This window comes from Typopeltis vanoorti, chromosome 15 (assembly GCF_054136105.1).
Source record: "Typopeltis vanoorti isolate ZY-2024b chromosome 15, IOZ_Tvanoo_1.0, whole genome shotgun sequence".
NCBI lineage: Eukaryota > Metazoa > Arthropoda > Arachnida > Uropygi > Thelyphonidae > Typopeltis > Typopeltis vanoorti.
The window spans coordinates 52,412,512-52,437,556 of NC_143563.1; the positions used below are offsets into that span (position 1 = coordinate 52,412,512).

Sequence of the window (25,045 nt, forward strand, 5' to 3'; positions counted from 1 at the left end):
CTTACACAACTCTGGAAAATTCTGAAAGGCTCATACATGATATCAATAGATGGAATTTTTCATTTTATGGAGAGTGGAGAAAGTACAAGGTGGCATCTGTGGAAGTCAAGAAATGGGTGAAAGCTAGATTTTTCTCTCATATGCAACCATTTAACTCCCAGTTGGTTTATCATCCTGATCCATGTATGCAGTTTGATATTTCTTTCAGACACCCTTTGGCTATTTCTTATGCCTTATTAACCTTTCTTTTCATATTTTTATGAAACAGCACTTTTCCAATTGCTTTCCTGAGTTTGTTTTAATCACCTGCTGTGTAGTCCCATAGATGCTCCTTCTTAACTGAAAATTCCACCTGTTCAGTCACCTCCTTGGTCATGTCTGAACACGTTGAGCAGAGAATGAATAATTATTATGCAGGATTTGTGGGGAGAAGAATGGAATTTATACAACTAATAAGGTCTGGTTGGTAGGGGTACAGGGACTGGAATTTTTGCTTGGAGAGCTGTGAATCAGTGGAGTGGATTGCAAGAGTCAACTGTGAGTGCTTTTTCCTGTTAATGAGTTCAGGGAGAAGTGTGATAGATTGTGTGGATAGTTTTGGTCTCCCACGGTGATTCTTTGGACTCCATGGAGGTGTCCATACAATAATAATAAATAATAAGACAGAACTACTACTCACTCTCTTTCACTCTTTGACCAAATATGCCAACGCATGTTCCCTGCATTGTCCTTTGTATCTCCTGGTTTATAGTAACAATTGACTGTATATGTTTTGCCCAGACCTCTGTTTCACATCAAATAGCTTCAAATTTACAATATCTCCTGTATTCCTGCAGTTCTTCTGAAGTTCTATCCTTGTCGCTTCTTTGGCTATCATCAGCAAAATAATTGGCAACATTGCTCTCCATCCTTTTTCTGTGTATCTTCTTTGATAATATAATATACCCTACATACTATCCTTTTATCATGCTCTTTCATCCAATTCTCACAACACCAATAATTTTTGACCCACTAGAGCTAACTATTGCCAAAAACTCTTCACCCTCAATACTTTTATTTCTGATATTATTGTGCATGAATTGCAATAATCCTTTGCACCTTGCAGTGATTGTCCCATTCAGATTTGAATGGGAAACCATTCAGCATTTCAGATATGTAGATAAAGCTTAGGTGTTAGCATGTTAGCATTTGCCCATCTGTGATTTGCAGCTTAATTCATAACACTAAAAATTATAAATTAAAGATGCCAAGAAATTATATTCTTGGTTTCATCCTTTATCCAAGTGTAAGCAAACAAAGTTTGCATGTGAGTAACTTCACAACTGGGCAGCTCTTATATAGAGGCCAATGACTTCACATCACTTGCTTTAGGATCCCATAATACAAAGCACATATTCTTGCAGATATATATAATGCTATACATTATGGGAGGGGTCACTACCCAGACCAGTTTCGACCTTTATTGAGGTCTCATCGGAGCCACTGCTAATATTTTCTTGGTTCTACTCAACATCTTCAAAACACAGATGGTTTTTCACCATATGCAAGCACCACTAACAGTCAGGTAGTGGAATAGTTTTAAAATTGTTATGAATAAATATAGAGAACTAAAGTCAAAATTTTGCCTATCGTTGGATAAAGTTGGATAGACCAACTAAATGTTGGTCTATCCAGCTATTATTGGATAAAGACAAGTTTACAACATAAGTTGATCTTAAAATTTCTGTCTTCAGATTTTAGGCAAATTAATACATTCATACTTGTTGAGGTTCACGAAATATTTCATAGCTTTTGCTTATTCCAAAAACTGTCTCGGACTTGTAATGATGTCCATGTAGCACATTGGTTTTCTACCATCAAATCCTGAATGATAGGGGCATCTAAAGTCTGTTAGTCCCACCTTGCCATAATGATGGCAGATATATTTCTTATGTTCTCTATGCAGATGGTAGCCAGACTTTCTATCTATCCATAGTAAAATATTTCTCAGGTACATGGCACTTTATACACTCCTGAATGTGACAAAAGATGGAGTTTGTCCAGAGGTGAATGGATCAAACTAGCATGGTGTGCTGTTTAGGACATTAGTTCTTTGTGTTTGTCCATTACATGACTGCATTTTTCAAACCACATACCAAACTAGCCTTTGTCTATTCACCTAAAGACAAATTCCATCCTTTATTACATTCAGGAGTGTATAAAGTGCTTTGTGCCTCTGAACTAGCTTACTGTGGACAGGAAAATTGGTTGACATCTGCATTTGAGAACATAATCAATACGTTTGCCATTATAGATGCCCTTTTACACAGGATTAGATGGAAGAAAAAAATTGTTACTCCGAAGTCATTACAAGTTAGAGAAAGACTTTTTTGGAATCATCAGCAGCTCTGAAACATTTCCCAAAACCTCAGTAAGTATGCTTGTATTAATTAACCAAAAATCTAGGAGGAATTCATTTTACAATCAACTTAATACTTGAAAACTTCTCTTTATTCAACAATAGATAGTGCCAAAGGAATTTTTAGCTCTTTGTGTTTGTTCATTCCAATTTTAAAATTGTTTCACTAAGAATCTGTTATTAGTGCTTGTGTATGTTGACAAACTATGCTCTGAAGATATTGGGTATAAAACCAGCAGAATATTAGATTACAAAAAAAAATATATCTTATTTATTTTTTTCCTTGGATGAATTAAGCTTCAAGGCAGACAACATTTCCTCTTCATTTCTCTTGTCATGGTCACTTACTGATCTGATGGATGCAGACATTCATTCAGTGAATAAGTGACTGACTATGAGAATTATTGTGAGAATCATAGTGAGAGTTATCCAGTATTCTGGTGGGTAAGTGTATTATATACGTGTACGAATTTAATTTTCCTAGTACTGGAGTGGAGTTACCTGAGTTATATTTTAAAAAAGTAAATTCTAGAATAGACAAAATAAAAGAGGACCTGAAAACCAAATCACAACAAGCGACACCAAACTGGACAGAGTTGTTTGGACTCCCCAGGGATAGACAGTAGTGGAAAGAGTTCATTTAGTCTCATCATCATCCACATATATGATGGGAAGAGAGAGGAAGAAGAAGAAGAAATTCTAGAATTGACCAGTCTAGGCATTTAGAAGAGAAGCTAAATGTTTTGCCAGAATATCTTTATTCCATTTGTGATATCATGTGAACAAGAAATTTGTTTTGAATTTTCTTTTACATAATGATTAGTTATGATATTACATAGTGCCTTTCATAGCACCAGTCAGTACTAGCTACTAAAATTCCTTTAAATAAATCTTCATTCTATTTGATTTTTGAGATGATTTTCATCACTTGGTATAAGACAGCAACCTTGCTTACTGGAGGTCTGGAAAAAAAAAAAAAAAACAGTTCCATGCTGGGTGGTCTCTAGAGTAGAGGAAAAGCAGGATTATCTGATCCTATACCCACCTATGATATTCAAATGTATAAGTTTACAATCTTTTGTGGATGGGATTTACTTCATTATTGCTTTATGCAAAGTAACTATTCGTTGAAGATTTGTTGCAAAGAACATGATGCAACATTTAACATGTTGACTACCAACTATGAGATAACTTGTAGTTGGATGTCTCTATCAGGATGCCCACTGTGAGTTATCTTGCATTGTATATTTTGTACGAAATATTAGTATACTAGTTGTGTTCTCCCCACCGATGCAGAACTATAATCTTTCAACCAATAATATAATCGCACAAGCTCTGAAAACTTCTTTTTGCTAAAAAAAAAAAAAAGTTCATACTTACTGACAAAGTGAAAAATTTATCACCAGTATAATATTAACAACACTGTGGCACCAGTGGAAAGTTTGCAAATTAGGCCAGTGGCAGTCAACATGTTAAATACCTAGGCAAAATATTACCATCGTTCCAAGAATTTCCAGTTTTGGGAAAACTGAAAAAAATTGGTATAGTAATTTAATCCTTTTAGTTTTGTGAAGTGGATTAAGGGAACCACTTGTCCTTCTCAACAATTTTTTCTCTATATAGGTAAAGTGTATCAGAATGATGAAGAATTGAGAATATGTGCTATTGTCCAAAATGGTGCTCTGTCCAGCAGCATTATAGCAAAGTCATTCTGTGCAGTTTTGTAATTCTGTGATTTCTGTCAAGTACTGACAAAATTAATCTGCATATTAAATTTAATATAGCAGTATATTACATGTTAAATAATAGGCATGCAAATTTGAAAATCAAAAAATTACTTTATCTATTTGTGGAATAATTTCACTTTAAAAAAATTAAACTTTGTTCTTTCAGTACCAAGAGTAATTTTTGAAAACTGGACATATCGGGATTTAAATAAATTGTTCAGTGATCAAGAAGCCATTGAAAATGTGGGGAATGAGCTAGTCAGTTTTGCTCAAGTATGTGATATTTCAGTTTTATTTACTTATTATCAATTTATGATCAAAATTATAAATATACAAGTGATCAGTAGGAAAGAAGGTATCATCTTTTTTTTAAGGTGATGTAACAAATATTATACATATTTTAATCTATGTAACCACTTTTATTGATATAATCAACATTCATTATAATATATAGCGCCTCCATTATAATATATTAGCGCTTCCATGGTGTAATTGGCAGAATGACTATATGTTGTGTGTCCTTTGATTGGAAAAGGTCTAAGTTCAATTCTCATCATGATGAGAGGAATCTTTATATGGTTTTTTTTTTCAAATGATGATGAGTTAGCCCATCTCATGTGGAAGTAAAAGGTTTTTTCATCCCATATACAGATGAATCGGTCTTGAGAACACACAATTTACAGACAAAAAAATACTAGTGGTAGTGGTGGTGGTCAGTAGATGATGATGATGATAGTAATTGTGGTTTGCTGTAGTTGGTGGATTAAGTGGTGGAGATGGAGAGTTGTAGAGTAGGTGCCCTCCCTTGATGAGTCTTTAGACACCTTGGAGGTGTCGTGTAATAATAATAATAAATATGTACTATTATCTTAAATTTATTTACCCTAAAAGATAAAAAAAATATCCTAGTTAAAAAAGTTCTCTACCATCAATACTACTTTTTAAAAAAATTTATTATACCAAATCTTCCACTGAATTTATTCCCTTTGTCCATATGAGTTCACAATAGTGAAATGTGAATTCACATGGACAAAAAGGAATTGTTTTCTACTTTCTAGATCAGAGAATCAATACCTTAGATACTACTTATGCTCTTGGATACCAATAATGTCAAGTTTGTTTATATGGTTCTGCCATTGGTGCTAGTCATTCAGTCCAGTCTTTGTTTAACTGTTTTATTTTCACTGCAACTTTCAGATCCATAAGTTAATATTGATTTCAATACTGTCCTCTTGTACTGTTTGGTATTTTGACTAATTTCTCTCTCTCTCTCTCTCTTGTTTTATTCAGAGAGATTTATTCAACCAACTCTCCAGTATACCCGCTTTACTTATTTGCGTTATATATTTCCGTACTTTCAATTATATATTTGGTTTAATCCTTTATCCAAATGTAAGCAAACAAAGTTTGCGCTTGAAGTATTTTCAGGACTGGGTCAACTCGTGGTAAAGGTTGTATAAGTTCTGATCACTTGCCTTAGTATCCCATAATGCAAAGCACATATCCTTAGTATGCATTATGGAAAGGGTCACTACCCATACTGTTTTGACCTTTATTGAGGTCTTGTCAGTGGGAGCCTGACTGCCTGGCTCCAATTGATCCCTTTATTGAGGTCTCATGCATGTCTGCCAAGAGATGTGCTTTGCATTATGGGATACTAAAGCAAGTGATGTAAAGTCTTAGCTTCTTTATGCTGGTTTCCCCTGTCCTGAAAATAGTTCAGGTACAAACTTGTTTGCTTACACTTGGATAAAGGATTAAGCCAAGTACAGCTATCCCTCGATGTTACCGCATACATCAAAATCGCATTAATCAAATCTGGTAAAAATTACAATTCATCCATAATCCATTACTGTATTAATAATTCGTTTTATATCGTACTCTTTTTATATGGTAAGAAAAGTAAATATGTAATAAATACTTGTACCTACATTATTTACTGCAATTTTTTTATCAAAATTGTTGAAAGTTTATTTTTCACTTGGTTAGAGTATAATAAATTTAGTTTAATCCTTTATCCAAGCAAACAAAGTTTGCGCCTGAAAGTATCTTCAGGACTGGGTTAAGGTGGTACAACACCAGGGCAACAAAGTTTGCGCCTGAAAGTATCTTCAGGACTGGGTTAAGGTGGTACAACACCAGGGCAACCAAAACAAAAGATTTGGTATAATAAATTTTTTATTATACCAAATTTTTATAATAAATTTATTATACCAATTTGGTATAATAAATTTTTTATTATACCAAATGTTGCAAACTCGTTTGCAACATTTTTATTATACTCTAACCAAGTGAAAAATAAACTTTCAACAACTTTCTCTAAATCCAGAGTAATTTATTAAAAAAGGTGGCACACCAATTGGCAACTCCTATAGGTAGAGATGACTTGCTAATGTTTCTGACTGGTATCTCCACTTGGGCCTGGCTCCCACTGAAGAGACCTCAATAAAGGTCAAAACTAGTCTGGGTAGTGGCCCTTCCCTTAATGCATAACATTAGACATATCCGCAAGGAGATGTGTTTTGCATTATGGAAGATACTGAGATAGGAGTGTTGGTAGCTTGCTCCACCTTTGCAACGAGTTGCCCTGGTGTTGTACCACCTTAACCCAGTCCTGAAGATGCTTTCAGGCGCAAACTTTGTTTGCTCACACTTAGATAATGGATTAAACTAAATTTATTATTATTTTTTATCAAAAGAAGTTATCAAGAGTCGTTTGAACAGTTTTAGTTTTTTCTTATTGGCATAAATTCTACGATAACAAGCAAAATGACTCTCCAGACCTCGGCAAACAAGCAATAAAACTTAAAGAAAAAACACTGCATGATCATGGATATTTAATCCAACATTATTTCATAGCCGAATATAGAAACTACAAGAGTTTCGTGCCAAATATATGCAAACTAAAAGTTTTGGTGGATGCAAGCATAAGCAACCTTATGGGCAACTAGTAGTAAAGGTGGAGTAAGTTCCAGATCACTTTCCTTAGTATTTTCCATAATATAAAGCACATCTCCTAGAGATGATAAATCATCATCATCATCAATTTCCTGACATGTACCCTCAAGGGGATGTACAGGATATGATAGTACTACATGAAAAATTTACGTCATTACTAACTTCCTATCTACAATTTTACTCCAAATCAGTCTGTTACTTGTCAAGACTCCAACATTATCAGATCCTATATTTCTATCGTCTAAGGCACTTTGTACTATATCAATCCACCTATATCGACACCTTTTATCAACTTCTATATTGAAATATGACTTCTGCATTACTTTGTCTTGGTATCATCACCTCTGGGTCTGGCTCCCACTGATGAGACTGACAAAGGTTGAAACTGGTCTGGGTAGTGACCCTTAATGCATAGCATTATGAGATGACATCTCTCCCACTAGTTGGAGAGAGTGACCATGTGGTTTTGACTTGAAAGATGAATAGACATGCAGGAGTATCAAAGAGTGGAACTGGATGATATTTCACCACTAGTTTTGTGAGAATGTGCTAAACAGCCCCTTTGACCTGACTTTTCAATGAAAGTCAGGCTATGGAAAAGGTGCCCAGGGAATGGAAGGAAGGTAAGATAGTGCCATTGCATAAGGGTGGTAGCAGACTGGAAGTGTCTAATTATAGGCCAGTTTGTGTGTCATCGGTAGTTGTTAAGATCTTGGAGAAATTAGTGAGGGATTGTATGCAGATGAGGGTAATGTTATCTGTGAGAGGCAACATGGATTTGTGAAGGGGCACTCTTGTTTTAGTAATATGCCAGCCTTTTATAATAATGTTACAAGAGCAGTAGATGAGGGAAAGGCATATACTGCCATTTCCTTGGATTTAGCGAAGGCATTTGACAGGGTGCCGCATGATAAGCTGATATTTAAATTGCAGCACATGGGTTTGGATGTCAGGTTGGTCAACTGGATTCAGGATTGGCTATCTGATAGATATATATCAGAGAGTTGTATATGGTGGGGTTACAAGTGGGGTCCCACATAGCTCAGTACTGGGACCTATATTGTTTAACCTGTATATCAATGACATTGTCAGTGGGATATTCAATTGTTTGCAGATGATGTGAAGCTGGGAAGGATTATTAGTGATAGTGCAGATGTGGTACCCCTGCAAGAAAATTTGAATGAGCTAGACAGATGGGCAAATGAATGGAGGTGTCCATTTAATACAGCAAAATGTAAGGTCTTGTGGTTTGAGACACATCGATAGGATGCTGCATACTCTATTGGAGGAGCTATACTGGAGGAAGTAGGTGATACAAGAGATCTGGGATTGATGATTAATAGAAACCTGAAATTTAGGGGGCATATTGCAAAGTTGGTGAAAGTAACAGGATTGCTGCAATAATGAGAATGATTCTGACCTGCAGAGATAAAAGAGTTATCATTCCGTTGTATAAGACCCTGATCAGACCACACTTAGACTATTGTTCTCAGATTTGATCCTTAGGATTTGAAGGGGGATAAATTAACTGTGGAAAGGGTACAAAGATGGTGTTAGGACTGTACAGTGTTAGTTATGAGGATCAGCTGAAGTAGTGTGGACTGCAGAGTTTGGTGGATAGAAGAAGGAGAGGTGATATGATTGGAACTTTTAAACTGTTGAGAGGTGGTTACAGGGTTGACACTGGGGAGTTCTTTTGCTTGGTTGAACAGCAGGAAGGAGTCATGACAAGGGGCCATCCCTGGAAGTTACGAAAGGAAACTGTGGGAAAGAGGGTGAGGAGCGGTTTCTTTGCATGGAGGGAGGTTGAACATGGAATGCATTGCCTGATAGAGTGGTGAGAGTGAGAATGGTCAATGAGTTTAAGGAGTGGTATGATGGACTTTGTGTTTCCTAGGAGGGACCTCCCACGATGAGTCTTGATAGACTTAGTGTTTCCTAGGAACGATCTTTCGCGGTGAGTCTTTTGACTCCATGGAGGCCTGAATAATAATAATAATAATTATACATGTCCCAAAGGAGATGTGTTTTGCATTATGGGATACTAAGGCAAGTGATGCTAAGTCATACCTTGCCATGAGTTGCCCCAGTCCTGAAATTACTTCAGGTGCAAACTTTGTTTGCTTACACTTGGATAAAGGATTAAACCAAATATATAATTTTATATAATTTCTTGGTATCTTTAAGTTATCTATGATTGTTAGCATGTATTACATCCAGGTAATTTGATGAGGCATATCAATTTATTGCAATGATTGTAGTACATAGCTTGTAATCTTTTCATTCCAAAGTGCATTCATAACTTTACATTTTACTACATTAAAATTTTTATCATCATCCTTTGCCTATAATGCCAGTCCATTTAAATCATCTTGTAAAATCTGTAACTACTTTATTAACTTTTTCTGTACCGTTTTGCATCAACAGCATACAACTAGATATTTTCCCTTAAATTATTTACTATATCATTGATGTGATGAACGTTAAATTTTTAAGAAAAAACTTGTTAATAGATTCCTTCTTTTGCATTGGACGCTTGCTCACCCATAGCATTATTGTGGGACTCTTGTGCATGAGGTTAATATATGTATTTAAAAAAAAAAAAAAAAATTGCCTGGGCACACATAAACAATGTTCTATGGGAAACATCTCTGTAGAATTTAATTATCTTGAAATAAAGAACAAAGAAATACATCTTTAATATATTTTATGTATTTATTAGCTTTCAATTTCAAGAATACAAGATATTAATTTGTGATAACTAAAATATAAAACATAGGCATGTGATTGCAAATTATGTAATAGCCACTGGAAAATTGCATCTCTAAAAGTGCCATTTCTTGTTATTGCTTATAGCAGGATCAGCATCCACAGTGAGATCAGACTTCTCTTTTAGAAACTTGACAAGAGGCTTCAAATTAGGATCAGAGAAATCATTGTTGAAGTTGCCATTTAGAATCACTGGTATTTGATGATAATTTTTCTTCAACAGCACAGTGCTGTCAGTAGTGTAAGACAGAAGAAAGAAGCAAATTAAATGTGTATCTTTGATTGATTGCTTTGGAGAAATGTGTATGACTTTGTTAAGAACAGTTTGTCTGTTAGGAAAACAGCACTCAGTAGCACAAATATCTCCTATAAGTGACCATACTACCTGAGATTAGCTCTACTAAAGATTCCTGAATGCTAACAATAGTAATTTACTTTTCTAATATCTTCATTTTTGATGCAATACTGTCATTGATGCATTCATTCCACTAATCTTTCTCAGAATTCTCATATCAGAGGACTCTAGTCTTTGATCAAGTGTTTTATTTCTAACCCAGCTCTGAGATATATAAGTTAAAATTGGCTTGAACACACTCTTGTATACAGCTAATTTGGACTAGTTTTGACTAATTTCTTTCTTCTTCCATATAAATTTATTCAGATGACTTCCTACTATATCATCTTTACTAATTCTGTCTATTTCATTATTTAATTTACCATTTTCACTAAATATTATGCCGAAATAGTTGAAATGTTTTACTTGTATTGGTTTACAGTTCAGGATACAGTTGAGGGTTTTCAATGTTTCTGCCTATTTTCATTGCCTTTGTCTTTTTTATTGCTGATTTTCATACCAAACCTATTACAACAGTAATTGAATTTAGTCAGGGAATCTTGCATCTTGTACTGGGTTTATTCAGAAGTATAACATTATCTGCATAAAGTAAAGAACTAAGATTAACATCACCAATTTTGATATCAGGTTTAATATCAATTTCTTTCATAATGCAATGCATATAGATAATGAATAACAGTGAAGATAATGTATATCCTTGTCGAATACCTGAATAGCATTTTGAAGAGTTTTACCTCCTGTCATATGCCTTTTCCAGATCAACCCAACTTAAATAGAAATCTTTGTTATATTCCCAAGATTTCTCAACTATTTGTCTTAAAGTGAAAATCTGATCCTGACAACCTTTATTTGGCCTGAATCCAGCTTGTTCTTCACCAAGCTTTCCCGTTGCACAATTTTCCTCAGCACAGGAAAGGTTATGGCATTGATATTTTGGGATGCTCTTTGCATTTTGTTTATTAATTATCTTGAAAAGGGTAAAACAATAACTGAGGAATATTATTCCGATCTTTTAACCAGAATAAACGAAAAAATTTGTGAGGAAAGAACCAGTTTGCAGAAGAAAAAAAATCATCTTTCATCAGGACAATGCACCTGTCCACAAAGTGTTTTGGCAATGGGAAAATTAAGGGATCTGTACTATGAATTGTTGGAACATCCACCCTATTCCCCAGATTTGGCTCCCTCTGACTTCTATCTCTTCCCAAAACTAAAACTCTTCCACTGGTCAACATTTTTCTTCGAATCAAGAGGTGATTGCAGCTGTAGAGTTGCAGGTCTTACTGAGAACCACTACAAGAATGGGATAATGGCACTGGAGTTGCTGGAATAAATGTATTAGTCTTAAGGGAGATTAGTTTTGAAAGATAAAAATAATTTTGAAGTTATAAATTAGTTTTTTCATTGTTAGGCTGAGAACTTTTCAGACTACCCTCGTATAGTTCAGTGATAATATTGTTATAGAATGTGAGAAAGTTGCTAAAACATACGACCTTCCCTTAGTAAACTCATGCTGTTCATTGCAAAGTAGAGATTCACTGTCAACCTATTTCTGAATTCAAGCCCTAACCAATCCTTATGTAATGATTACTGTACATTCTTTCCCTCCTGCATAATCTTCCCTGTTCTGAGACTCTAATTATATTGCTTGGCCAAAGGAATTGCCAGTTCAGCTGAACATCCTTTTAGCACCTGTGCTGATATCCCATCTGCCCCTATTGCTAAATTCTTATTCAATTTGTGCAATAGCTCTAATAACCTCATCTTCGTATACCTGAGTTTCTTAATCCATTGAAGAGATAGCAGTGTACTCAATGTTGAATACACCAGGTTGATTGATAGCTTTTAGCAAAATTGGCGCCCATTAGTTGAACAATCTCTTTGTATTCAGTAGAGTTATTCTTTCTGCTACTTGCAGCATATTGATAGAATTCTTGTGGGTTGTGTTTAGCTTACAGAGTAGCTATATAGTAGTTGGATACATATTATGTATCCAACTACTATTGAACTGTTCAGTTGTGCTTAATGAAGTTTTTTACACTACTTACTGCCTTGTGTTATTGCTGTATCTTTGTGTCCCTATTAGTACCTTCTGGTGGAGTTTCCAGTCATGCTTTCCTATGTGAATATGGTTGATTTTGATGTTCTCTGCCTCCCCTCAAAGTTTGTACGAATTTTGAACAACCCGGTATATAAGAAAGAATGTTTCTCTCATGTTATCTTAAATAGAATTTAGCTTTGATGTAGTTTCTAAATAATTAATTAATTTGTAATTTTATCTGTATTTTTTTTTCCCTTTCACTAGAGATCATGCCAGTAGAATAATCGGTGATCAAATCATTGTTTCTTTAGCTTATCATGTGAAATGTAACTCAGCTTGCCCTTGTATATTTGTATATACTCCAGGTGATGACCTAATGTAGAGGTCCAAACGTCGGAAAATTAAAATAGTTATTTATAACACGGTTGTAAAGTCCATGATTTCTAAAATGAATGCTGATCACCATGCAACACTAAAAGAAATGGCCACATAATAAGTTGATGTGTGTGTTGCAGTGTATGGATCTTGGTATCAAGTTAGTAAATTGGATTGGGAATTTGCTGTCTGTTAGATATCAAGTGTATATTTAATCTGTTACAGGACAACTTCCTCAAGCAGCATGTGACAGAAGGAACTTGAGGTCAAAGAGTGTTAGATTTGATTATAGTGTCAAAAGGCATTTCAGTTAAAGCTGTAACTATTCTGCCTCCGGTTGGTGACAGTAATCATGCGGTACTCACGTGGGAAGTGACTAAGTTCATGAATGTTCCATTTTGAAAAGGTTACATGCTGAACTGCAAAAGAGGAAATTATGACCAACTGAGTAGTATACTGAGTTCAGTGGAATGGGATTGGTTGTGGATGGGAAGAATATCGACAGTGCATTGGAAGCATTTAGACAATACTTAAACGATGTGATATCAGAATGTGTTCCGAGAATTTGAAGGATAAATAGGGTAGGAGTCCAATAGATGTATAATCTTATTAAGCAAGAGATTTGTAAGAAATACCATGTGCATAAGGATGATGTCCATTATGAAAATTATAAGCAGCAGGCTAGAATAGTCACAACTGTTGTACAGAAAGCAAAGTCTGAGTATGAAAAGAAACTGGCTCTGTGTGCTAAAGACAACTCACAAGAATTCTATCAGTATGCTGCAAATCAAAGAAAGAATCAATATTAAAGAATAACTCTTCTAAATGCAGATAGCTTGAGGGTTACATATGAAGAAGAGGTTGCTCAACTAATGAGTGCCCATTTTGTTAAAAGCAATCAACTTAGTGTACACCACATTGAGCTCACTGCTACTTCTTCACTGGATAAAGAAACTTGGGTACATGAGAACGAGCTGTTAGAGCTGTTGCAAACCAAATGAGAATTCAGCAATAGGGACTGATAGGATATCAGCATGTGTGCTAAAAGAGTGTTCAGCTGAACTGGCTGTTCCTTTGACCAGGCTCTTTAATATGAGTCTCAGAACAGGGAAGATTCTGCAGGAATGGAAAGAATGTATGGTAATTCCATTGCACAAGGGTGGTGCAAAGACCGATGTATTTCACTTTTGATCAGTTAGTATCTCAGGAGTTATGGTGAAGATTTCTCTTATCCTACTATTCGAAAACTTGGTTAGGGCTTGCATTCAGAAATGGGTTGACAATGCTACTTTGTAATGAGCAACATGGTTTTACTAAGGGAAGGTCATGTTTTAGCAACTTGCTCACATTCTGTAACAATGTCACCATTGAACTAAACAAGGGGAATGGTTACACCATGATACTTTTAGATTTTGCTAAGGCTTTTGAGAGACTGTAGTATTGTAGACTGTTGCATAAAGTGAAGAATATGAGTTTGGATTATAGAATATTAGCATGGATAATAGGATGGATGGCTGGCTGACTGACAGATATTATGTCAGATGACAGATATGCTTCACCTTAGATGAGCATAACCCCCTTTGCTACTATCAACAGCACTTTCTGCCCTATCTTCATGAAAAATCATCATATTCATTCATCTCTATTCCTTTCAGAATGTCATCTTCATCTAACCGTGTCTCACTTAATCCAACAATTTTTGAGCAGATATACTAGAGTATATGCTACAATTTCATTCCCTTTATTTCAGATACTTATGGCCTTTGTAAACATGCATACTAGTTTATTTTTGTTCTACAACAAGTCTCTCTGATCCCACTTTTCAGATACAACCCCCCCCTCCCAGCCACTCCTCTCTATCATGAATGGTCTTACACTTCTCTCCATCAGACGTAATTGTTGTCCTCACATCCCTGGTCATCCCATTTCTGTCTAGTGCACTCACACATCACATCCATTCCATCATCCACACTTCTCTCTCTCTCTCTCTCTCTCATTCTCTTCACTCATGCTACTCATCTCTCCATCCACAAGCTCTCTTACCCTACTTTCCAGCCCTTCCACTACTTGCTTCCTTAGGTTTTCTATTCACTTCAGTCAGTACTCCTGCAACAATAGTTTCTCCAGCTGACACACAAAATACATTTAAATGTAACTCATATCTTTTATACAGCTCCACTTGTCCCTCAAATTCATTCCAAAGTTCACATTACGAATTCCTTTCTCCTCACACAACTCTGCTGGCATCCTATTCTCTTCTCACATCTTTGTCATAATCTGTGCTTATTGCCACTATCTTATTAAACATTTTTAAGTAAAGTGTCAGAAAAAGCAATATTGATGAATAATGGAGTGATGTCAAAACTAGTCATGATATTACTGTTATTTAAAACTAAGTTTTAGATTAAAGATCTGAAGTAGAAGGAATTTTTTATATAAGATGAAGTATGACCAGTAAAGGAGATGAGGAGATTAAGGAATTAGCTGCTTGGCTATTTTAAAGGAGTTGGAACAAGTGGCATTATAGGAGAGAGTAAGAATTACTGGATTTAGGAATTTTACGAATATCTGCTTATCTGTGGGGAGAGAAGAGAACTAAAACATTCGAGTTTTACTAATTTAAGAAGGTTGACAAGATGTGATATTTTTAAGAAGTGTTTTTAAAGCTTTTCTTTTGGAAATTTCTGGAATTATGGCTAAAGCATCTAGAGCTATGAAGTTATGTTTTAGGTTAAGGATAAATTCAGGGCATTTAAAAGTTGAATAAAACATATGTCGGAGGTGATATGAACAAGACATTTAAGTTGAGAGGTATTTACCAGATAGACACTAGGAATATTTTTCACAGAGCAACAAGGACAGGATGGTTTCCCTAAAAATTGTGAAGGATAGAGTGAGGTATAGTTTTTTTTTTTTTTTTTAGTGCAGAATGGTAAGAGTGTCGAATGCATTGCCTTAGATGGTAGTGAAAATGCAAACCATAAATAAATTTAAGGAGTGCTATAGCAGACTTTGTGTTGTCTAAAGCAGACCTCCTGTGATGAGTCTCATGATTTCATGTGGTGCTTCAATAATAATAAAATCTTTAAACAATAGTATTTTTTGAAGTGCAAATTTGAAATGTTTTCTATCACCTAAATAAATTTCATTTTTCAAAAAAAAAAGCTTTAATTTATTGACCATGGTTTTATTAAGAAATGAGAGTATAGACAGTACTCATTTCTTACACTTAAGCTAAAAGTTTCTAATATTTCTGAAACTCGCTTTGATAAATTGGATATTTATGGTTGTATATTGTGTCTGTGCTATGCTCTAGAGACATATGGTCTGCAACTTTGACAAACAAGGTAGATATTATTATTACGGGCGACTCCAGGGAGTCCTTAGACTCATCGAGAGAGGCCCTAAACATCATGTCCACACAACTATTTGAACATTCTCACAGTATCTATCATACCTTGCCTTGAACTCACTCACTGTCATAGCACCCACAAGAGACTCTGGCAGCTTATTCCACTCATTTACCACTCTAAAAGTAAAGAACCCAGCTCTAACAAACACCCTTGCTAACCACGCTCTTGCCCAGCTTCCATAGATGTCCCCTAGTTCTCCCACCACCAGTCCTGATCTCAAAAATATCCTCTGAATTAATCCTATAGAAACCCTTCAGCAATTTGAATGTCTCAATCATAGTTCCCCTTTTCCGCCTATCAACCAATTTTTGCAACCCACAAATCTTCAACCTGTTCTCATAAGGTTCATTTCATAGACCTGCTATCATCTTGGTCACTCGCCTCTGGATCCTCTCAACCTCCTCTCCATCAAGAAGAAGCCTAGGTGACCAAATCTGGGCACAGTAGTCAAGATGAGATCTTATCAAGGCTTGGTACAGAGGAACAATAACTTGCTTGTCAAAGTATTTTTCGACAACCAAGTGAGTTGATGAGCTGATTTAGCCACTTTTGCAATGTGCCCCCTAAACTTCATATCCCTATCCACCAACACTCCCAAGTCCCTGGCCTCATCAATCTCCTGGAGTACAGTTCCACCAATGTGGTATACTGCTGCTAATCTTTTCACCCCAAAATGCATAACCTTACATTTTGTCACATTAAATTGACATCCATTCTCCTTAGCCCAGAACTCCAATCTATCCAAATCATCCTGCAAGATTTTGACATCTTCTGCATTCACTATTGCCCTACCCAACTTTGCATCATCAGTGAACAAATGAACTGTTCCTCTTAGATCCTTCCCTATATCGTTAATGAACAAATTAAACAGCAGTGGTCCAAGAACAGAACCCTGAGGCACACCACTAGTCACAGCCTGTCTTTTGGACTCTACTCCTGAATAAACTACTCTCTGATATCTCTCTATCAACCACCCACCTATCCATCTCACCTACCCTATATCTAAAATGTGATATATGGAAGTTTGTCTTGAACTTGCATTTCCCTTGTGATGGTCTTGCTTACAATGTACAAGTTAATAAAATTTGTATTATTTTGTTTTGATTATCTTCTGCTTATATGTACCTTAATTTTATTTTAGGAAATGAGGTTTCGTGGATTTGTTCTAGAATTGTGGAGTATGCTTGGAGGCAGAATGATTAAGTACTATTTCCACATATATATATATATTTTTTTTTTTTTTTCCCATGCTTACTTTTATTATCCAGTGTTAAGCTAAACTAAATTTAGTTATGAATTTTTTTATATAATCATAGCATTATTTTCATGAAATTTGAAATATTCCATTGCAATCACTTAATAGGGCAAAGTTGAGGTATTTAGATCATCTTGTACTAAAAGTTGTGTTAAAATTAAAAAAAAAAAGTTCCTAAATATAACTAAAAGTATCATTTTTTAACTAAATATTTTAAATGTATCACAGCTTGTGGATAATTGTTATGGATATTTAATTATTATTATTATCATCCCAAGACCTTATGGAATAAAAGACTCATTGCCGAAGGTCCCTTTGACATACCCTCAGCTCATCATACTATGCCTTCAAATTTATTCAAATACTTCCAAATTCTCTGCAGACACCACATTCTAAGGCAGTGCATTCCAGTCATTCACAACTCTCCATGCAAAATACCTGCTACTTACTCCCTTATTCACACTCTCGACCTCTTGTTCTCCCACTATTTTATGAAAACCTCTTCAACATTGATCCTTTAACAACCCGTTACCAACTTATACATCTCTATCATAGCACCCATCTTCCTCCTATCCACTAGACTCTGCAAATTGCATATGAAGCTACCTTAGTCAATTGTATCTGGACACTTTCCAATATCTCTTCATCCTTTTGAAAACCAGGTGGCCAAAAAGGTGACATTCACTTTCTTTTTGAGTGTCAACCTTTCTCACGCTGTGTTCACATCCATTCCAAGTCTCCTTGTTTCCTGTTTGTCTTGCACACTTGTTATCTACACTCATGCTACTTCTCCATTCATAAGCACCACTTCAGCCTCTCCTTCCTTACTCCTGCTCTTTCATGTTGCTTCTTACTTGCTCCGATTCATTCTCTGCACTCATTACTCTCCCTTTTAGCAGCAGTCTCTCCAAATGACTCACACCAAAACCATTCAAATGCAGTCATCACTCTTAGTTCAATTTGTCCTTCAAACTTATTCCACATATTAACAAACTGCACTCCTTTCTCTTCGCACATTTCCGCTAACATGTCATTCACAATCTTTGCTCTCCATTTTATTTCATCACTTCCGCACTTGGGCAACATTTACAACCTTTCCTATCACACTGTTATCTTTTATCCTTCTCAACAATCTCCTGATATCCAATCTTACATGTTCCTTGTACCCATTCAAGTCATTTTTTCCTGTTTACCACTACCAACTCTTTTGCTCACTTACTCTCCTCACATCCAATGCCTCAGTCACTCTATTCATTTTACCTCCAAGGAAACAAACCTTGTGCATCTTCTTGTTTACCACACCTCTAATAATCAAGTCTCCATACAAATGTCCATCACATGTCTTTCATTACCTCCTTCATATCAATATCATTCATTTCCATCTTTTTCACTCTTAACTACATATCTACAATTTTCTTAATTTCACTCTGCATCCCTTCATCTCTTGCCTCATCTTCACCAATCCAACTTCAAATCTTGCATCATTTTTTCAGGTCATTCACTCTCACTATCTTATTGTCAGTTGTACAATCTTGTTTACCTTCAACTCTGCTCGCCATCTTACCATTAATTGCACTCTGTTTTTCAACATCATTATCACACATTTTATTGTCAATCAAACTTTTTTCTTTGCTATCACTTCCACACACTTGCTGAACATTTGCACAATCTTCCTCAACTACCATTTCAATTATGATGCCATGTTCCTTACTCATATTTAAACAAGCCTCTTGGTCCATCAGAATATTGCCCTTCCTACATAACGGCATTTGCTCCTGTCTCTTATTCACCCTCTCCATATAAACATCCATGATCTCCACATCTTCCTACACATACAACTGCAGTGTACCATTTTTGAAAAATCCATGCTTATGCAGTGATCTACCTTTTACTGCTGTATTGTATCAAAGCACTAACAAGAAACAATGAATTTAAAGTAATACTGCCTTTGAAATTTAACCAAAGACTGCATTCCACACTCAAATATCTCACAGTAACATTCATTCTACAAATTAGACAATATCACCACACATTAAATATAAAATTTACTTATCTTGTTGCACTCTACATGATGACCAATGTGTAACACTTGCTACCTAGTAGCCGAAAATCTTTAATATTCAATAAAGAATTCCATCAAACATCACATGAATATTGCAACCACTTTGAACACTGTACTGAAATTGAGATATGGATTGCAATATTAAGAATAAATTATATGTTTATGCTAATACTTTGTCACTGTAATAGGTAACATCTTCAGAGACAATTAGAATCATTAGAAATTATTAAAAGAGATTGCAGTTGCTACATGATGGACTCAACTGTACTAAATATGTCAACAGCAGTTTTGACCTACAGATAAATATTAGATTTAAAAAATATGTATAATATTGGAAGGTTAGAAGTGGCTTTTACTCAGAGTATCTACTAATCCTTCCTTGTACTAAACTAAATAATTGTTAAAGGAGGAGAAGAAAAGGATGTGTCTTACCTTACATTGGATGATTCATTATGCTGGCTGATGAATGGAGAGAATAGAAAGGAGGTAAATTATACATTGGCTAGAAATTTCAAAAGGAGTAAAAAATGTAAATAACCATCAGTGAATCTCTCACTGAACTATTATACATTATCTTACTAACAAATTCATACTAATTAATTTGCTACTGCGAGAATCAAATGTGGTTAATTTTGGTCTCATATTGATCTACAAATACTATTTGCAGACACCAGTCATACCTTGCCTTGAAAACATTCATCAGCAGCGTTTATCACCCACTCTAGCAAATACATTCACTTCATTTGCACCACTTAATGCAAATAATCTCATTTTCATTTCCTCACTCATGTGACCTTTGCACAGTTCTAGAGATGATTTCTTATTCTCCCACCACCTATTTTCCTTTGCAATGATTTTCCCTTATATCTTGCTGATAGAGTTCATTTACCAACTTGTATATCTCAATCGTACTACCTCTTTGCCTGCCTGCCTGCCAAGCTTTGAAGAGTGCATTCCCTTAATCAGTCCTCATATTCAGCATTCCATATTCCTGAGACAGTCTCAGTCACTTGCCTCTGCATTCTCCTCCTCCATATAATCCTTCATGGAATCCTTCCTCCATGGAATGGAAGGAAGGTAAGATAGTGCCATTGCATGAGGGCAGTAGCAGACTGGAAGTGTCTAATTATAGGCCAGTTTGTGTGTCATCAGTAGACAGTAAGATCTCGGAGAAAGTAGTGAGGGACTGTATACAGCATTGGGCAGATGAGGGTAATGTTATCTGTGAGAGTCAACATGGATTTATGAAAGGATGCTCTTGTTTTAACAATATGCTAGCCTTTTATGATAAAGTTACAAGAGCATTAGATGAGAGAAAGGCATATGCTGCCATTTTCCTAGACTTAACAAAGGCATTTGACAGGGTGCCACACAGTAAGCTGATATTCAAGCTTATGACATCCAGACCCATTTGCACATGGGTCTGGATGTCAGATTGGTCAACTGGATTCAGGATTGGCTGTCCGATAGATATCAGAGAGTTGTGTATGGTGGAGAAAAATGAAAGAGGCAGAAGGCACAGGGCTTTGAAGTACTGGGACCTATATTGTTTAACCTTTATATCAATGATATTGTCTGTGGATTGCAAGGGGATATTCAGTTGTTTGCAGATGATGCGAAGCTGGGAAGGGTTATTAGTAATAGTACAAATGTGGTGACCCTGCAAGAGGATTTGAATAAGCTAGATAGATGGGCAAATGAATGGAGGTATCAGTTTAATGCAGCAAAATGTAAGGTCTTGAGGTTTGGGACACATCGATGGGACGCTGCGTACTCTATGGGAGGAGTTAAACTGGAGGAAGTAGGAGAGACGAGATCTGGGGTTGATGATTGATAGAAACCTGAAATTTAGGAGACATATTGCAAAGGTGGTGAAGGTAACACAGAGGATTGCTTCAATAATGAGAAGGATGCTGACCTGCAGAGATAAAAGAGTTATCATTCTGCTGTTTAAGACACTGATCAGACCACATTTAGACTATTGTTCTCAGATTTGGTCCCTAGAATTTGAAGGGAATAAATTAACTGTGGAAAGGGTACAAAGGCAGATAACAAAGATGGTGTTAGGAGTGTACAATGTTAGTTATGAGGATCGGCTGAAGGAGTGTGGACTGCAGAGTTTGGTGGATAGAAGAAGGAGAGGTGATTGAGACTTTTAAACTGTTGAGAGGTGGTTACAGGGTTGACACTGGGGAGTTCTTTCGCTTGGTTGAACAGCAGTCATGACAAGGGGCCATCCCTGGAAGTTACGAAAGGAAACTTGAGAAAGAGGGTGAGGAGTGGTTTCTTTGCATGGAGGGTGGTTGAACCATGGAATGCATTACCTGATGGAGTGGTGAGAGCGAGAACGATCAATGCGTTTAAGGGGTGGTATAATAGACTTTGTGTTTCTTGGAGGAACCTCCTTCAATGAGTCTCGATAGACTTGCCTTTCTTAGGCAATGAGTCTTTTGACTCCATGGAGGCCTGAATAATAATAATAATACTGGGGTAACCAGAACTGTGCACAGCCTGACTAGTTCTGTGTAGTGGAATATCACCTCCTTATCCCTACTTGTTTGGATTCTTTGCATTATAGCAACAATTTTTTTGGAGTAACCTTTACAACTTTTGCAGTGTGTCCTCTGAACTTCAGTTCTCTTTCTACTAAGATTCCCAGATCCCTTGCCCCCTCCACCTCCTGAAGCAAAATCCCTGCCACATAATAAACCTTGTTTCACTTTCTCTGGCCAAAATACATGGCTTTAAGCATCATTGAAGTGACATCTCCATTCTTTAACCCAAAGTACCAATCTATTCAGATGCTTTTGTAACAATATCACATCAGTTTGCTGCTTTTTTCTAATATAGCATCATCCACACATAACAGAACATTTCATAAGCATCAAACTATATCATTGATATATAAATTAAAATAAATAGTCCTAGAACAGAACCCTGTGATACCCCACTTGCCATCTTTCTTTTTTTGGGATACTTCACTACTTATATGCAGTACTCGATCAAATGCGTGAGCAAAATTCTGATAACTGTATAAGCATCTCCTCTGTCCAGTATACTTGTCACTCTCTTATAAAATGTAACCAAGATATTGAAACAAAACATCCTCTTAACAAACCTATGCTGCTCTCTTGAGAGATTTCCATTTCATCAATCTAGGTTTATATTCTATCTCTAGCCAGCCTCTCTAACACCTTGACATGATACACACATAATGTACACCTTAGCATGTATTGTGTTGTTGGACAGACACCACTGACTTGATTTCTTCCTTGTGCAATATACTTTTTTATTTTTTTTTGACTGCTGATTTTTCCAGACTTATTCAACAACCAAGTCCAGAGCACTGATAGCTACTTTGCATGTTCTTTTAATATACATGACAGCCCATCTAATCCTGTAGCCTTATTAACATTAAATTTACTTAAACTTCTCAGCCTTGCATTTCTAAACTGTCAGTTTTCTGTCTATTGTTATTCAACACCCCTAGCAATTCCCTAACATGAAATACACTAAAAAATATTACTTGATTATTTCCACTATATCTTCCTTTGATGTAACCTGTGTTTCATCTTTGGCAACTGAAGTGATCATTCTTCCATATTCACCCTGTCTTCTACTAGTCACATATCTGTAGAATTCTGTACGATTTTTCTTTGCTGCTTCAGCCAATCTCCTTTTATATATGCCAATTTTTCCTTCCTTGCTACACTAGTCACCTTTCTATCCTGTGCCTTATACACTTCATGCTGCTGAGGAGTAACTTATTCTGTATACTTCTTTCATAACAACCTCTTTGTCATCAGCTTTATCCATTTCACCTCTATTTTATTTATCCTCCTAACATTAGGATTACAATGACATTATCATAATTTTTATTCACTTCATTTGAGCAATCTGTGGCAGGTTAATGACCAGTTTTGCTTCCTTAAATTAACATGTCTCCTGATCTGTAATTCCACCATCTCTTTCTGTTCCTTAAAGCTTTAACCTGCCTAGCCATTCCGACATAAGAATTACATGATCACTCTCCCCGTTTGGTCGTATCACCACCTGTTATCACTGCATGAGGTAATGTCATTAAATCCATCATATGTCCATGTGTAATGCCAAAGCATCAGAAAGGAGAGTGATATTGGTGAATGAAGAATGATCAACACTAACCATTATATCCATACTATTTAAAACTAAATTTTGGGGTAAAGATTTGAATTCGATAGAATTTTGCTAAAGTGATAGGTTAAGATTTAGCAAATTGTTTGGTTAAATTAAAGGATGGGTGGGGGATCAGTAGTATCTGCTATAAGTTTGAGAGGATTATTAGATTGATGAATTTTGGCTAATAAATATCCATGGGAAGGGGAGGGGATCTAAATATTACAGTTTTTAGTTAATTCAGGAGACCATGAGGCAACAATTTTGGTAATCTTTGTAATGATTTTTTATGGGAGTTAGGTTGTAATCTAAAGGTTTGTAAACCTTTAGATTACATGAATGCCTTGCATTCTCTGAGCAAGGCATCCATTTTATGATTGTATCTGCTAGCTTTTGTAGACCACACCAGCAGTGCCATTATTAGTTCTGGTAATGACTATTTATTTTTATTTTTATTTTTTTTTGTGTGTGTGTGTGTGTATAATATTTATAGAGCAGACAGTTAGCTCTTAAAGAGAAATTTCTTTTGCTAAAAATAACTCACCTCACACAGAACACACCAGTTTCAACATTTTTTCCATGCAATATAACAAGATTGGAAGTCCTCTTCTGCTAGCTTGTTTGTGATCCCAATTACAGCTCTTAGGATGTAAGGCACCTAAGAGCTGTAATCTTAGGTGCCTTATAGCTCTTAGTCACACAGAGACAAGTCAGGTGAGTACGATGGCTTTTACGATACTAGAATGCATTTTTTGACTAAATACTTGCAAATTAGCTGTGCAAAGCAATGTTGTTCAACCTTCCACTTCTCCTGTCATGTCTTGTCTCCATTCATGTCTTGTGTGCTTGACATTTTTGTGACACACACACAAGACATACATTTACTAAAAACACAGTAATTCGCGAAGTCTTTACCCTGCTGACGAGAAATTGTTACTGACAGAAAGATTAAAAAAAAAAATCTCATTACTTTTCTGTTCAACCTCGTACATTGAGCCTAGCATTGGCAGTATGTGGAGGACGGTTGAAATGCTGTGTTGTATATGTAAGAACTTGATGAGGCACTGCTGCAAAATTGTGGCTGAGTTTAAAACACTCGAGACTAGTTTGTCAAGTTTTTTAAAACAAAAGTTGATAACTTCTTGAGTAGGCTGAATCTGCAGTTGAGAATTACAGCTGCAGAGATTATTATATTTCTTGATGTGTTTATTCCTTATTTTCAGAACTTTTTTTTATGAACAGATTTGTCTAAAACAATGCCTAAAGTTTCAGAAAAGAAACTTTTATTTTCACATTTCTGAAAGCTTTTTAGAAAAATAACTGTCAGATTTTAGGGAAGGACAACGTATACTAAAATATTAATTAAAAAACGTTAATTAATACTTCCTGTATCTCGGTAACGTTACATTACCATCTTCAGGGAACATAAAAATAATGATATGTGCATGCAGGCACTAACACTAAACAAATATGGCTGAAGAAAACAACTGAAGTTGGTCCTAGAATCCTAAAGGTGCCCCCTAGTGGGCTAAATTGG

The 25,045-nt window shown here is 35.8% G+C and overlaps 1 protein-coding gene across 1 annotated transcript in view; it reads left to right on the plus strand.

Moving 5' to 3' along the window:
- LOC150098758 (chitinase domain-containing protein 1) overlaps window positions 1-25,045 on the plus strand; it is a 191,632-nt gene that overhangs the window by 86,571 nt on the left and 80,016 nt on the right. Inside the window, exons 5-6 of the mRNA XM_090404810.1 lie at window positions 4,292-4,398; window positions 17,178-17,239. Coding sequence (XP_090260936.1) covers window positions 4,292-4,398; window positions 17,178-17,239 — 169 coding nt within the window. The remainder of the gene's footprint in view (window positions 1-4,291; window positions 4,399-17,177; window positions 17,240-25,045) is intronic.